Raw genomic sequence first — 14,697 nt, forward strand, 5'->3', positions numbered from 1 at the left:
ATGTTAAAAAAAATTTTAAACAAAGAGAGTGTGCCTGTTTATCATTTGTGATCTGCTGAACTGCATGAGACACAAATATTCAGAGAATTTTTTTCTCTGTGGCAAGAGAGAATTCCTTGCTGCAGGAACACTGTGAGCTGAGAAAACTCAGAAGTCTGGAAGAGTCAGGTTTGAAGAGTCTGCCTACAGCCACAAATTTGCGGGGCGGGTAACGAGAATTGCACATGGGGAAACTGCTGAGCTTTTGCACGGGAGGAGTGTTGCATCTCACTGAAATAAAGACTTGTAGTGCGCGTGGCATCACTTTGCACAACCATGTTGCTGATCCCTGTCCAGCTGGAGCTGCACCAGGCAAGCAGCCTTCCTGGTGTCCTACCCCATTACAGGAAGGCATTCAGGGGGATGCTCCAACACAAGGTTATGGATATATAGGATGAAGACGGGGGCTGGATCAGAAATAGGAGCTGATTTCTGTATACATAATGAGGGAGAGAAAATCATATTCACCAGCATTCCTCTTAGAGAGAGCTCTGAATATATTTGGGTGAAGAAATACTTTAATAAACCATTTGGGGCAGAGGGTGAGACCCAAGGGTATCATCAAGCTAGAGAAGTTATTAGTAAACTGCTCTGCATGTGATAAGGAGAGGCATTTGTCATAATCATAAGAGGGAAGAGGAAAGAAAAGAAAGTCAGGGAAAGTGGTGGTGGTGCTGAGAAGAGGGGTGTGAGAAGAATGCCTCTCCATGGCTCTGGCTCCAGCCCCAACTCTTTTTTTTTTTTTTTTAAGTTTATTTCTTTTGAGAGAGACAGAGCACGCATGAGTGCACAAACAGGGGAAGGGCAGAGAGACACAAAGAGAGAGAGAGAGAATCCCAAGCAGGCTCTGCACTGTCAGCACAGAGCCCAATGGGGGGTTCAAACTCCAGAACCTCGAGATCATGACCTGAGCCAAGTCAGACACTTAACTGACTGAGCCACGCAGGCGCCCCACCGGCCCCAACTCTTAAATAAAGTGAGGAAGCTCATTATGGGGTTTTGTGAAGATCCCCGAAGGAGCTGAATTAACGGTCTGGTTAAGGGGGGTGAAATAGAGGCAGCACCCATGAGTGTGATCATCAGTGGGGAGGAGCCCACAAGCACATTAGCCATGGACAATCCCAGGATCACAGCACAACCTTTGGATCTTAATGGGTGGTAGAACTGGTTTTGAATCAAGTTTTTCTTATTCACCCAAAGGCAGGGGTAGTGGAGGTGTGGGCACCTGAAATCCAGATTATTTATGTATAACTATAAAGCAACTGGAATCCCTGAAGATGGCAGTTATCAGTATATTTTGATGAGACATGCTATCTAAAATTAAAGGAAGTTATTATAGAATCTAATGAATTTGGAGATAGGGCCTCTATGGAGAAATTAAGGTAAAATGAGGTCATATGGGTAGACCCTAATCCATGTAAATTACTTGGGAGATAGGGCTTTCAAAACAGTAATTTAGTTAATCTAAGGCAATTAGAGTGGCTCCTTGATCCTGTATCACCCATGTCCTTATAAGAGAGATGCCAGGGTCAGAGGAAAAGACCATGTGAAGAGGCAGCAAGAAGGTGCCTGTCTGCAAGACTAGGAGAGAGTCCTCACAGGAAACCAATGCTGCTGGCTGGCATCTTGATCTTGAACTTCCAGCCTCCAGAACTGTGAGAAAATAAATGTCTGTTGTTGATGGCAAAAAAAAAAAAAAAGGGAAATATTCCATTTTTGCTTATGCTGCTGATGCATGTATGTGCTATTAGAATGCAAAGAAACTATTGAAACTCACAGAGAAATAATTAAGTTTTTACTCTTGGGGGTAGGGGTTGAATGTTCATGGTTGATTGGGTTAACAGTGACATAGGATACTCTAATTTCAGGGTCATCATCTAAGTTGAAGCTTTCCTCTTCAAATGGAGAAATGATTGCCCTCCTCCCAACAATTACCCTTTAAGAGTAGCCTGCCTTCTTGGGGCTCTGTGGTCTTACTGTTATGTTCAATTTTTTTTTTTTTTTGGCTTTTCCTGGACTTCTGAAACCAAATTATCATCTGATATTATAAAAGACCTTTAAAAATAGTTCTTGTTTTGGACTGCTTTTCCTCAAGTCACATTCTTCACCTAATATGTGATTAAACTTCTCTGGAAGGAATCAACTTCATAATGATATGTATCAACTCTGAATAAATGAGGAAATGCTTCTTATTCATGTTTAGCACCTTTTATTCACAGATATAACATCTCCATTCATATTTTCTTTTGAGTCTCTGGGTTGAAGGTATACCTTTATATATTTTTTCTTATGGTTAAGATGATAACTGCCATACATCATTTTTAAAAAGGCAATGATAACAATACATTTTATGCTTACTCTGCAACAATTTTATACACCTAAGTCAATTTTGCCTTAAGGAAGTTTACATAATATATTTCATATTTTTGTAAATAAATGTAAATAATACATTTTATTTTTTTGATATCCTAATAAACATAAATATCCTAATAAATCGCAAGCCACCTTCCAAGGCAGAGATTCTGAAGATTTTTAGGATGACTTTAATGTTTCTAGTCCTCTTTCGTTGCATTCTCTCTCTCTCATACACACACAACTTTTTATTTATTTTTTTATTTTTTTTAAAAATGTTTTTATTTATTTTTGAGACAGAGAGAGACAGAGTATGAGCAGGGGAGGGGCAGAGAGAGAGGGAGACACAGAATCTGAAGCAGGCTCCAGGCTCTGAGCTGTCAGCACAGAGCCCGATGCGGGGCTCGAACTCATGGACTGTGAGATCATGACCTGAGCTGAAGTCAGACACCCAACAGACTGAGCCACCCAGGCGCCCCCACACACAACTTTTTACACTAAAATTTTTTTTACAAAATTCTGTGCCAAAACTATTGATTCAGATATTCAGACCATGGCAACCATTCTGGAGGAATTAAGAGTCCACTATTTCAGTGTTCCCTCCAGAAATTATTATTCTGGGTTACTGAGTTTTTTGATCAATTGAAGGCAAGTCAGTAACTTTTTTTCAGCTTTCTAAAAGTCATTTGATTTTTCATCTTAGAAAATAGAGGTTAATGAATATTTAATATTGACATAATGATTATGAATACTAGAGTTCAGAGTCATTCTGTAAAGGACATCATACAGGGCTTCTGTATAAACGTGGGTTAAAAAAGTAGGCAAATTTACACTGATTTGACATCACACTTGGAAGGTGGCAGGGATTTGAATTGATAAATACATTTTTATTATGATATGTATATATTTTAACATGGAGTTCAGGAATTTTCAGCTAGTCCGAATAATTAAGGTCAAATTAAGTAGGCATTTAACTGCAAAAGTAAACTAATGTGCTTTTAAGGGCATAGTTTAATTTGGCACTTTAACAACAACTGAAAAATGTATGCCAAATTAAAATTTACAGTATATCTTTACATAGACTATTTTATGGAGTTTTTATTAGATGAATATAATAGGCTACTGTCTCATGCTTACAGACTAGAAAATGTTTCAAATGCTTAGTCCTAATACTACATAGCTAGTAAGTAAAGGAAACAATCTAATCACAAGTAATGTATTCCAAGAAAGTTACTTTTCTACTTTGTGCTTTAAGTGATTCTTATGCTTGTGCATAGGTTTCCCACTTATGGCTCTTGAATCAAAGTGGGAATAAGTAATTTACACTTAATTTACAAGGGGGGTTTGGATTAATTTTACTCTGGGCAAGAAACAAATTCTGAAAGAAATTAATCTCCCTGTTTTATTATGAGCTGCAATGGCTTTTTGAGCCCATAAGGACACTTCAGTTATTATTATACTGACTTGTTTTTCAGAACTTTTCCATTCACCTGATCAATGTATATTAACTGGAACACATGTGGCTGATGCTGAGTAAAACAGAGATCCAAGGGAGTTAAGTAACTTATGAAGCAACAATGAACTAGAAGAGATAGAACTGAAACAATACAGATATAGATATAGACATAGAAATAGAAATAGATATAGATATAAAGATAGGTGATATATGGATATATATATATATATATATATATATATATATATATATGGAAATTATAAAGTGGTTCGTCAGGGCACTTGAGGCAAGAAGCACACCTAGTTCAATTATATATGAATTACTGGTGAATTTTGGCAAACCATGCAACATCTTATCTGAACCTCAGTCTCCAGTCTATAAAATGAGAAAATAAAATCTCTAAAACAGACAATGTGACAATTAAATGAGATGCTGTGAGTTGATGTGCACTATTACTGTTAAGGTCCTTGTAATTATTTTGAAGGAAAAGAGAAAGCAAACTTGACCCTGTGCTCTTGGAACAAAGTTTCAATAAGCTTCTTTTAAAAATCATATATTACACAAAATATATTCAACTTCAATTATTCAGCATGTAAACTGAATGAGTTCCAAGTGCCCCATGTTGTATGGACATTTAACAATTGTTTCAAAGTTAAAATTTGGTACTTATTCTACAGGTGAGAAAGATTTGCAACTGGGAGGACTCATTGTTCTTTGGATGGCTGCTGTTTCTTTAAATTGGGTGAAAAAACTGTACAGTTGCTGAGTCAGATGATCTGGCAGCCTCGGAGATTCAGAGCAAGAAAATGGTGGCACTCATAAAAAAAGAAAAGAAAAGAAAGCAAAACATAAGCTTCCTTAATACATCTGCAAAGTAGGTATAACATTAGACAAATTGTACTTTAAAGGCAGAAAAATTGTAATTTGGAAGGCATAATATTTTAGTTTTTCTTATAATGGCTAATTATTTTTTTAGCTTATATTATATATATATATGTGTATATATATATATGTATATATACTGTGTGTCAGTGTGCCTTTAGAGAGATACAAAGTCCCATCGTTTTGTCCATAAATGCTTTATTCTCTTATGGCTACATTTTATTGCAATTTTGCCTTTATTAATAAATATAATTTAAACCTGTAGAACACTTCTTTGTTTTGTTTTTCCTCTCTTACGTAATTTTAGATGGTCATGTTTACCAGGCTCGTTTCTGGTTTGGATAATAAAATGAAATGAAAGAAACCTCTTATCGATCTGTCTGTCTATCTATCTATCTATCTATCTATCTGTCTAGAACCATTCATCCTATGTAAGCAGGAGTTAAGTTTGTATAGTGTTTCAAAAAGATATCACAAATGTTTTCTGTGGAAAATTTCTGTTTGGTGCTACGAGCTTTAACACACAAGTATATCATGTTATATCCTTCCCCCCTAAAATATGTTCTGATAGTAAAAATCTGGGATCTAAGAGATCATCTTTTTCAATTTAGATGAAGGATCACATAATAATAAAGAGTTTTCCTTTGCTTAGTAAAATAGCTTCTCCACTGATTATTCAGACTCTCCTGGGGCCCAAAGCATGACTGATTCTAAAATCTAAATCTTACCTAAAAGCCTGGGCCTTGATTTAAAAATAAAAAAGCAAACATAAGATTAGTTAAAAAGCAACATTGGCCATATGTGCCAAATGATGTTGCAGAAATCCACCTGTAACAGAATCCCCTCCAAGTGCTTATTTAAAATGCAGATTCTTGGAATAAAATAAAATAAAATGCAGATTCTTGGCACCTGCAGCAAGTATGCTGAATTAGATTTTCTGTGAGGAAGGCCAGAAATGTGTATTTTTAAACAGCATTCCAGGTAATGATGTTGCTGATAACCTTTGCCTCAGTTCTTCGACTTCTCATTACTCTCATGCTTAAATTAAGAAAGTAAAGGCATATTTGTTTATACCACTCTGATTGCACAATTTTATTAGTTTCAGTTTGTTTAAGAGATTACATATCTTTGCTCATATAGTTCTGAACCTCTACAAAACCTTTCTTCCTACTGGCTTTGAAACCATTTAAATAAATTGAGTTTTTTGTGTTTTTTTTTTTTTTTTGAGGTGAAGGGAAAAAGTGAGATCTTGTTGAAGAAGAATTAAAAAGTCATTTGTGATAGAATTTTTATATTATCATGAACAAAGCCATTATGTTACTTACAATATAAAAAATAAAAATCAACTTATTATTTTTCAAAGGACCTCTGAGGCACTGGAACTTGAAGTCTTGTAGTTGACGGTTTCGTTGTTTCCCTTCTATTACTTCTTTATGATTATGTAGGTCTGCCCAGTTGCAGCCATTATTCTAGGGCTCCTGAAATAAATAACTGCACTGACAGCAGAGATTGTCTTCAATTTTCCCTTCTTTAAAATATAAATGCTGACACTTAGCAAGTTCAACAGTTGTCAATATACGTGGTTTTGCTGAATACACACCGACATAGCATGGCTCAGGATATGGTAAACCAGTGCAGGTCCCAAGTTGGGCATTTTCTAGGATGGGGGAGAGCCTTACAAAGAGACCTTCCTTCCCCTACTGAACAAAGCCTTCATTTATTCCCAAGGTTATTTCCATTGGTTGGCTTACTGTCATAGAAATTGATCTTATTTTAACGCTTAGTGATTTTTTTTTTCATTCTAATAAATGAATGTTTTAACGTAGGGCAAGTGTTCAAACACAAGGAAAGCTGCAGTATGGGAAGAAAACAATTGAGAGAACAATTTGAGGCAAATTCTTCATCACTGGAAAAACTTCTTATTCCATCCTCCATTCCGTCTTGCACCCCAGAAAGAGGAACAAAGAGAAGGAGGCCTTTCAACACTCGCTGGCGGCCAACTGGCGCGGAAGGGATTGGCTGCCGAGTTTTGGACACTTTCCTCGCATGAACCTGACCCATTCCGCTCCACCCCTCCAGAAAAAAGGCCTGGCCAGTTCCAAGCTGGGGAGATGACCAAGAGACGTCCTCATCATTCCTTGCACCCCTCCTGAATCCGAGAGGCCCCCACTTCGTCCTCCACCTAGTTGGGCCCCAATCCCGCTCTAGGCGTCAGTCACTGTTAACGCAGATCACATCTTACCCGAGGAAACAGTTGGGGTGTGGGGCGAGGCCCGGGGCGGTTAACAACAGAAGGGGTGCATTCGCGGAGTGGGGTGATCAGTGGGCTATGCCTCTAAACTCTTGCTACGGGGTCCTACCCCAGCTGCCAGTTAAATCTCTGGGATCCGCAGCGTCTCTAGAAATTGAGAGGGTGGGGAGATGGGGTCGAGGAGGGTGGTCGCAGCTAGGAGGTGGGGGAGGCTAGGTCGGTGCAGCTTTGAGTCTCGCTTCCTACGGTAGACTCTCTCTGTGGTCCTGGGGAGGCCCTTTGCAACCCCAGCCAGGCTGTGGGAGGCGGTGAGCCCCAGTTTGAAATCGTCCTGAGAGGACTAGCGAGAGGGATTCCTAGAAGGGGGCAAGTTATGTGACCAGAGGCCTAACACCCAAGCTCTTTGGAAATAGACATAGCTATGCGTTTATAGTCTATGTAAAAACGAACTAGGTTGTGAATAGGCACAACGAGCATTGGTCTGAAGTCACAACTGTCTCGTGCTTTCTCCAGACCTTACCAGAACCTTGTTATTTATGACCCTTGCACAACTCAGTTTCCTCACTGCCCAGCCCCAACCCCCCCCCCCTCAACAACCTAAGGCTAAGCAAGCTCTCAGTTCATCCTTAATGCACGATCATTTCAGGGTTTGAAAATGACTATATATATATATATTTATATATATTTACTGGTGATGGTCATAACTTCTTGTAAAACTCAAAAGTATAACGAAGAAATTAAAGATCACCAATCCCAATCCCCTCATCCTGAGGAAAACACTATAAAAATTTTTGTACAAAAACAGAGTGTATGTGTGTGTCCAGAGAGAGGAAAGGAGGAAAAGTGAGAATAAGAATTGTTTACTGTTTTGAATCTTGAAAAATCACCTAACTTTATAATGTAATCATTTCACACTCTACTAAATATTCTTCAAAGACACGATGATTGTCTAGTATTCCAGAGTGCAGAATATTCCAGACCATTATTCCAGAGCATAGTTTTGTACCACAATTTAACATCTTGTTGCTAGAATGTGAGGCAATTTTCAATTTCTTGCTACTATTTGTCTGTATTAACCTTTGTCAGAATCTTTCTTTCACTGGATGATGCCCACACAGAGAATACAAATGTATGGATGTTTTTTCTGATTAAAAAAATTTTTTTCAAGTCAGCTCTATGCCCAACATGGGGCTTGAACTTGCAAGTCACATGCTCTGTGGACTGAGCCAACCAGGTGCCCCCAAAAATGTATGGATATTTTAAAAGTTCTTCATACCTACAGTAAAAATATCCTTGCCAGTGAGGGGTTTAAGAAGTGCATTAATAGCTATCATTATGTGACAATGAGAATTTAGAGAATTGTAGCTTTTTTAAAAAGTTAGCAAATAACTATAATTTTATATTTATAAAGTGAAAGAATATCCATTGTTTACATAATTTAAACTGTAGAAATAAAGCACCACAACTTTTTTTTTAATCAGGTTAGATTTTGCAGCAGACAGAAGGATTCTCTGGCCCAAGGTGTTTTAGTGTGGAGGGGATGAGTGAGATTGTTATGCTTCTCAAAAAGGAAGAAAAATTGTGAAGAATAAAAATACTGGATCAAATGTTCAGCTAAGAAAGTATTTTTGAGATGATTTGGATCATTTTACTAACAGGGGTCACTCACATGTTGGGAAAATGGTTTAGATTAACCCTACCATGGTAGTTACTAGCGATGAATTAACATGTATTAACAGACATATAAAATATTATGGATGTAGACAAGGTTATGTCCTTGCTACCTGAGGATGACAATGGACTTTTTAAAATTCAAGAGACCCCAAAGAAGTAAATAAATATTGAGTTTGGTTAAGTGTTATTGTTTCTTTACATAATACAACCTGGGGATCATGTACGCATTGCGAATTATGGTTTATGCTAACTGTATAGAGCTTACCTTGAGAGAATGCTATTCTGTCAAAGGGGATAAAAAATCCTAAGGGTTCCCAAGTAGCAGTAAACAAATAAACACTTACTGTTATAGAAATATGACTATTTTGTAAACACACCAAGGTAGAAATAACAACAAATCAATTAATGTAATTCATCAGGCATGTGTGAATAAGAAACTAGTAATGTGGAATTTTATTATATACATTTTCCAGTCATATAAAAATAAAAAGTCATAATGAACATAGTTGCAGAAACTTTAAAAACAAAAAATAACACCTTCTATACTTATATTAATAATATTAAGTAATTCATACAAGAATTTTTTTAAGCATTGTGGCTCGTAAGAAATTGTATGGGTCCCAACATAATTACCATCCATTCTATATACGTTCTTAAATCAATATAACCATAGGCATAATATATATTTATGTGAACTATATAATTATATGTCATTTATAATTAATACTTCCGTAAGTTTATATATGTGTATAACTTAAAAAATGAAGTTGGAGAATTGCACGTATATTTAAGAAATAGTCTATTCTACCTAAGTCATGTGTTCTGCCTTCAGATATTTACTAAAAATTGGGCTTTTCAAATAGTCAATACATTTTTAAATAACTTTACATATTATTCCTGAAAATTGATTTATACCTAAATAACAAGGAGTAAATGGCTACTTTCAAAGAACTACCATTTTTGTATTTTTAACATTTCATAAAATATATAAAATATGTCTTTAACTTAAAGTTAATTGCACTATTACATTGTGTATTCCTAAAATAGAAAACACATAATTATAATATTTACACAGATTAAAACTTTCTACTTTGTTACTATAGATTTCCAGAAGCAACCTAATACTTTAAATAAAATAGCTTTAAGTAGAGAGTAATAGTAACCACTCTGATATTCAAAAATATATGATGGGTAAACATTTGCTGGCCAGAATAAAGCACCATAAAACAAACAGGGTCTTGTTAATGTTGTTTAAAATGAAGGAAAGTTAAGTCCAGCAACATGCCATGAAATCTTTTACAAGCTCTTACTAATTTTTTAAAAATACTGAACTTTCATAATTATATGAAAAAGAAAATGTGTATTTACCCTATACATTGTAAGTTTTTTTAAGATTTTATTTTTAAGTAATCTCTACACCCAAAGTGGGGCTCGGACTTACAATTCGGAGATCAAGACGTGCTTGCTCTACCGACTGAGCCAGCCATGCGCCCCTGCTTGTAAATTTTTGGCATTAGAAATGGAGGTACCTAACTAAACACCTATAGTTTAACAGTTTTACATTTACGTGTTAAAGGCCTATTAACGTTGGGGAGAAAAAAATTCCCCCTCCCCCCGCATTTGTTTTTTTAAAACGTCTATTGGTGGAAATGGATGCCTTACTTGTGTAAGGTCACAAAAATTAAGTCTCATTAAATTGCTTTTAGATTTATTATCCAAGTTCTAATTAGGATTCTGCATATTGTAGCAATGTGTATTTTTCAATTATTCGGGTCATAGGAAATTACACCGTGTAAAGATTTGTCTGCTGTGAAGACAAAACTACCCAGGATTTTGTTTTTCAAGAAGTAGGCCTCATTTTTAAACAAGTGCTCATTGTGGCCTGAGAGGATTAAAGTATGATTAATAGTGATTTCTCAGACTCACCAGTGTAGGTCTATTTTTTGCTAAGCATTTGATGCTAAGCATCATTCGGAGCAGTTTGAATCTGTCAAGATTTCAAATAAGAAGTCTGCGCCTCACTACGAAAGCCCAACTCTCTCTATAGACTGCAAAAGCAAATGTTTGCTTCTTCGATCAGTGTTACTATTTCGGGAAGTCAAACCACGTGCCAGCCCCCAACCTCTAACATCCCCCACTACTGTAAGGAGAGAGAGTTGACCTGGCAGAGGAGACAACAGGTGGCCCCCTTAAAACTAAGACCTTTGGTAATACTTTCCTCCAGGGCGAAATAAAGTGCCCTAGAAATACACCTTCACAGAGTGTGTGTGTGCGTGTGTGTGTGTTTGCATGTGTGTGCGCGCCCGAGTGTTTACTGGCTCTCACCCAGGAAATTCAGGAGTGACTGACTTCTAAGGTGGGTTTGGGATCTCCCGGTTCCCCCCAGAGTTTCACCGGATTGAGGAGGTGTGTGAAAGGAGCTCCGGGCTCAATACATTGGGAGCACCACACCTCTAAGCAACTGTAACCCGAACCGGGAAAGAGGTTCCACCCCTAGAAACCTCCTCCTCCTATCCTGGTCTAGAAGATGGTTTATCTGTATTAAATCATACCAAACAAAGTCTTCCAAAGGCCGACTGCGCCCGGGACTTTTCGAGGCCTTTCTTACCTGCTCTTCTAGGATGCGGCTGCTGCGCTCTGCGACGGCTCCTCACTAGCTTTAGCACCAGGGCCGCAGCGGCCCGCACACCCGGAGCTGCCCACTCACCCGCTGGCCGCGCGATCCGCACAACAAAAGCCCTCACTCGTGGAGGGCCACCAGCGCGCCGAATCCGCACTGTGATCAAAAACGCGCGCACCATACTTCAGCAGCCGCCACCACCGCTGTGCTCCGAGGCCGCTGCGCCGCCCTTTGGCACCAGAGGTAGGTAGCGCCGCGCCCGCCCCCCGATCTCAGACTGAGACCCACGCACCGCCCCCCGCCCATCCCCGCCCCGCAGGCGCGCCCCCGCGTTCCCTGCGCGCGCTCGCGCGCCCCCGACCTCCCCAGGTCTCAGAACCGTTCTGCGCCCGGCGCGCGCGGGAAAGGCCGGCGGAGAAGCTCGGAGTGCTGCGCGCGCGCGGGCCGCTAGCACCCAAGGTTCTCCTCCCTTCCCCCACGACTTCTTTCCCGCCCGATCCGCGCGGGCGCCCCACGCAGTGACAGCTCAAGGGCCTGTCGCCAGAACGCATCTCCAGGCCCCCGCCCCCTCGCAACATTTGTCACCTGACACGGCCGTAAGCAGGAACCGCCGCGTTGCCATGCGGCAGCTTCCAGTCCTGCTCGCTCGCGCCCCAGTTCCCCTGCCCCCCCCCCACTTCTTTTATTCTTCGCGCTCCTCGCTAGAGATCTTCCACTCCTCCAAACCGGATTATTTAAAAGAGGAAAAAGAAAGGAAAAGCAAGGTCATCTCAGCGCTCGATCAGCCACTCAGGAGGCTGGATGTCAGTTTTGAAAGAAATGGCGCTACGCTCCACTTCTAGATTTGGGAAACGAGCGAAATTAAAGGAAACCGCTGCCTGCAGCCGACGCGACATGTGGACACTGAGTGGCGCTGGCGCCGCCGGAGCGGCGGGCCTGGCGCCCCAGCAGGTAGGTGGAGCCGAACCCCAACCCCGGCTTCCTTGCTGGGTCGGGGTACCTCTTCCCCTCTGTGCTCCAGCGTCGCGGAGAGCGCGGGACTGGGCGGAGAAGCCCGGCAGTTTTTATTTTCGGTTTTAACCTTCGAGAAGCGGCGCAACATCTGAACGCTTCTTCCTCTTTCCTCCGCCCGCGGCACTCCCCTCCCCCCCAGAGGCTGCTCCCCGCTTTTCCCGGTTTCCTCGCGGTCAGTGATTCCCGGCGGAGAGCCCTCCTCCCTCTCCTCCCTCCCGGCGCTCTGACACCCTCGGCTTTCGCTGCCCGACTCCGCAGCGCGGTCGCTGTCCGCTCTCCCGCGCTCCCGGCTTCCTTCCCCTGCCCTCCGGTTTCTTCCACACCACTGATCTTTTATTGCCGGCCACCCTCCCTCCCCCTTCCCCTCAGTGGTCCCCTCAGCACAGGAAAAGCGGGGGAAGGAAAGGAAGCGGCAGCATAAAGGAGGGGTGAGTCGAGGATACGGAGGCGGCCTAAGGACACGGAGCCCAGTTCCAGAGCGCAGCAGGGCAGGTCCCCGCTCCGGGGCTGGATGGAGCTCGGACGCCGGCTCGCTGGCTCCCCAAAGGCGGGAAGTCCAGCCCAGGACGCAGCTTTCAGGCGGGTGGCGCTGACCCGGTTCCCCAACCTCCAGGGCCTGTAGTCAGTAGCGATCGATCTACAGCCTCTCGGGCTGGAGGCGCGGCCTGGCCGGCCGTGCGTGTAACAGAGGATGTGGGACTAGGCCCAGCCTTCGCGGAACCCTAAAGGTGGCCCGCCGCGCGGTGGTTTCTTCTATGTGCCCGGGGTGGTGGCTTAGCTGCCGAAGAGGACCCACAGCGTGAGAGCTGACAGAGCCTTACAGATCAGGTGCCAAGCCCCTCACTACGTGGAGAAAGCGAGGCTTGCCTTGCCCAAGCAGTGTACCGAGAGGCCGGGTCTGGCGGCAGATGTCTACCCGTTCTCCATCCCTCCCCTCATCCCGAGACCGAGCCGCCGACCAGGCCGGTTAGAAGAAGCGAGACTTAGGTACCAGTCTTAAGTAGCTACTCTAAATGTCTAGGTCTTCACAAACGCACCTCTCCCGGAACCTGCAGGATTCACTCAATTTACTGAGCACTGTGTTCCGTGCTGGGGCTACGTGCTACTTCTCCGACTAGACTGAATTCTCTTTCTCGGTCTTCACGAGGCTAGCTCTTTCTCCTTCAGATCTCTTCTCAAGTTTCCCTGCTCACAGACTCTTCCTCTTTCAGGCCCCATCTGATCACCATGTTGATGTGGTGGTTGTTTTTTTTTTTTTTTTTTTTTTTTTTTTTTTTTTTTTCTTTCTTTCCTCCCTGCATAGCATTTAGCATACAGAAATTATCCTATGTGATTGTTTACTTGTTTGTGGTTTGTCTCTTACAGTGGTAGGTAAACTCCATGGGAGCCAGATTCTGTTCTGTCTTACACTTACACCCATGACCCCCCCCCCCAGACACTTCATGGGTGAGATGGATTATAATGAGTGGATTTCATTTTATGGCCAATAGAGGAGGGGCACATTAGAGGGTGGGTAGAGAAATCATCCTGGAGGGAAAATGCTGCCCAATTCCAGGAAGGTATTTTTTTTTCACGTATACATTACTTTTACTATTAATGTAATTATTAAGAGTAATACTTTCCATTTGTCCTTGGGTATATTGAATATAGTTTGATCATCAAATCCTCAAAGCCAGTCGAAACTCAAACACCACCTCCCTGGGAGATTCTCCCTAAGCTGTCACCAATGATGCTAATGATAGTAATAATAACAACAATACAAAAATCATGTAGCAGAGGGATATTGAATTTGAAGTTCAGTCCGTCTTAGGGAAGCGACTTTGCACACCATTAGAGAACAGTGTAATATCCAGTATGGTATTCTAGAAGAACCCTGGACAAGTGGTAGAGTGAAGGGTTTCCAGGAAGGGGGGATTAGCTGTGACAGTAAACCATAGTGGGTGAGGTCAAGAAGACCTGTATGGCACATCTCTTGACATTATTAGGGTTCTTCAGAGAAATGGAACCGATAGGACATGTGTGCATGTGTTTCTGTGCATGATTTATTTTAAGGAACTGGCTTACTTGATTATGGGGGCTGGCAAGTCTGAAATCTGCAAGACACGTAGATGAGGTTGGAGACGCAGGGAAGAACAGAGGAGGCAGCTTTGAGTCAAAAGACAGCCTGAAGACAGAGTTCCTTTTTCTTCCAAAGCCTGTCTTTTCACTTACGGCCTTGGTGAGGCCCACATGCATTGTGGAGGATAATCTGCTCCTCCCCCCCCCCACAAAGTCTTTGGATTTAAATGTTAATCATACCTAAAAAATGCCTTTGCAGCAACAGCTTGACTGGTGTTTGAAAAGACATCTAGGTACTCTAGCCTAGCCAAGTTGACACCTAATTAGCTATCACATTATCCCATTATGTCT

General features: G+C 41.5%; 1 protein-coding gene across 2 annotated transcripts in view; it reads right to left on the reverse strand.

Annotated features, from left to right (window-relative positions):
* CDKN2B (cyclin dependent kinase inhibitor 2B) overlaps window positions 1-14,697 on the reverse strand; it is a 45,085-nt gene that overhangs the window by 19,620 nt on the left and 10,768 nt on the right. The window contains exon 1 of one of the 2 annotated variants that reach the window (XM_049621334.1): window positions 11,263-11,569. The exons of the other annotated variant lie outside the window; for it this stretch is intronic. Coding sequence (XP_049477291.1) covers window positions 11,263-11,455 — 193 coding nt within the window. The 5' untranslated portion in view covers window positions 11,456-11,569. Of the gene's footprint in view, window positions 1-11,262; window positions 11,570-14,697 lie in introns of those variants that run through there. 2 annotated transcript variants of the gene reach the window in all.

Source organism: Panthera uncia, chromosome D4 (genome assembly GCF_023721935.1).
Source record: "Panthera uncia isolate 11264 chromosome D4, Puncia_PCG_1.0, whole genome shotgun sequence".
Classification (NCBI taxonomy): Eukaryota; Metazoa; Chordata; class Mammalia; order Carnivora; family Felidae; genus Panthera; species Panthera uncia.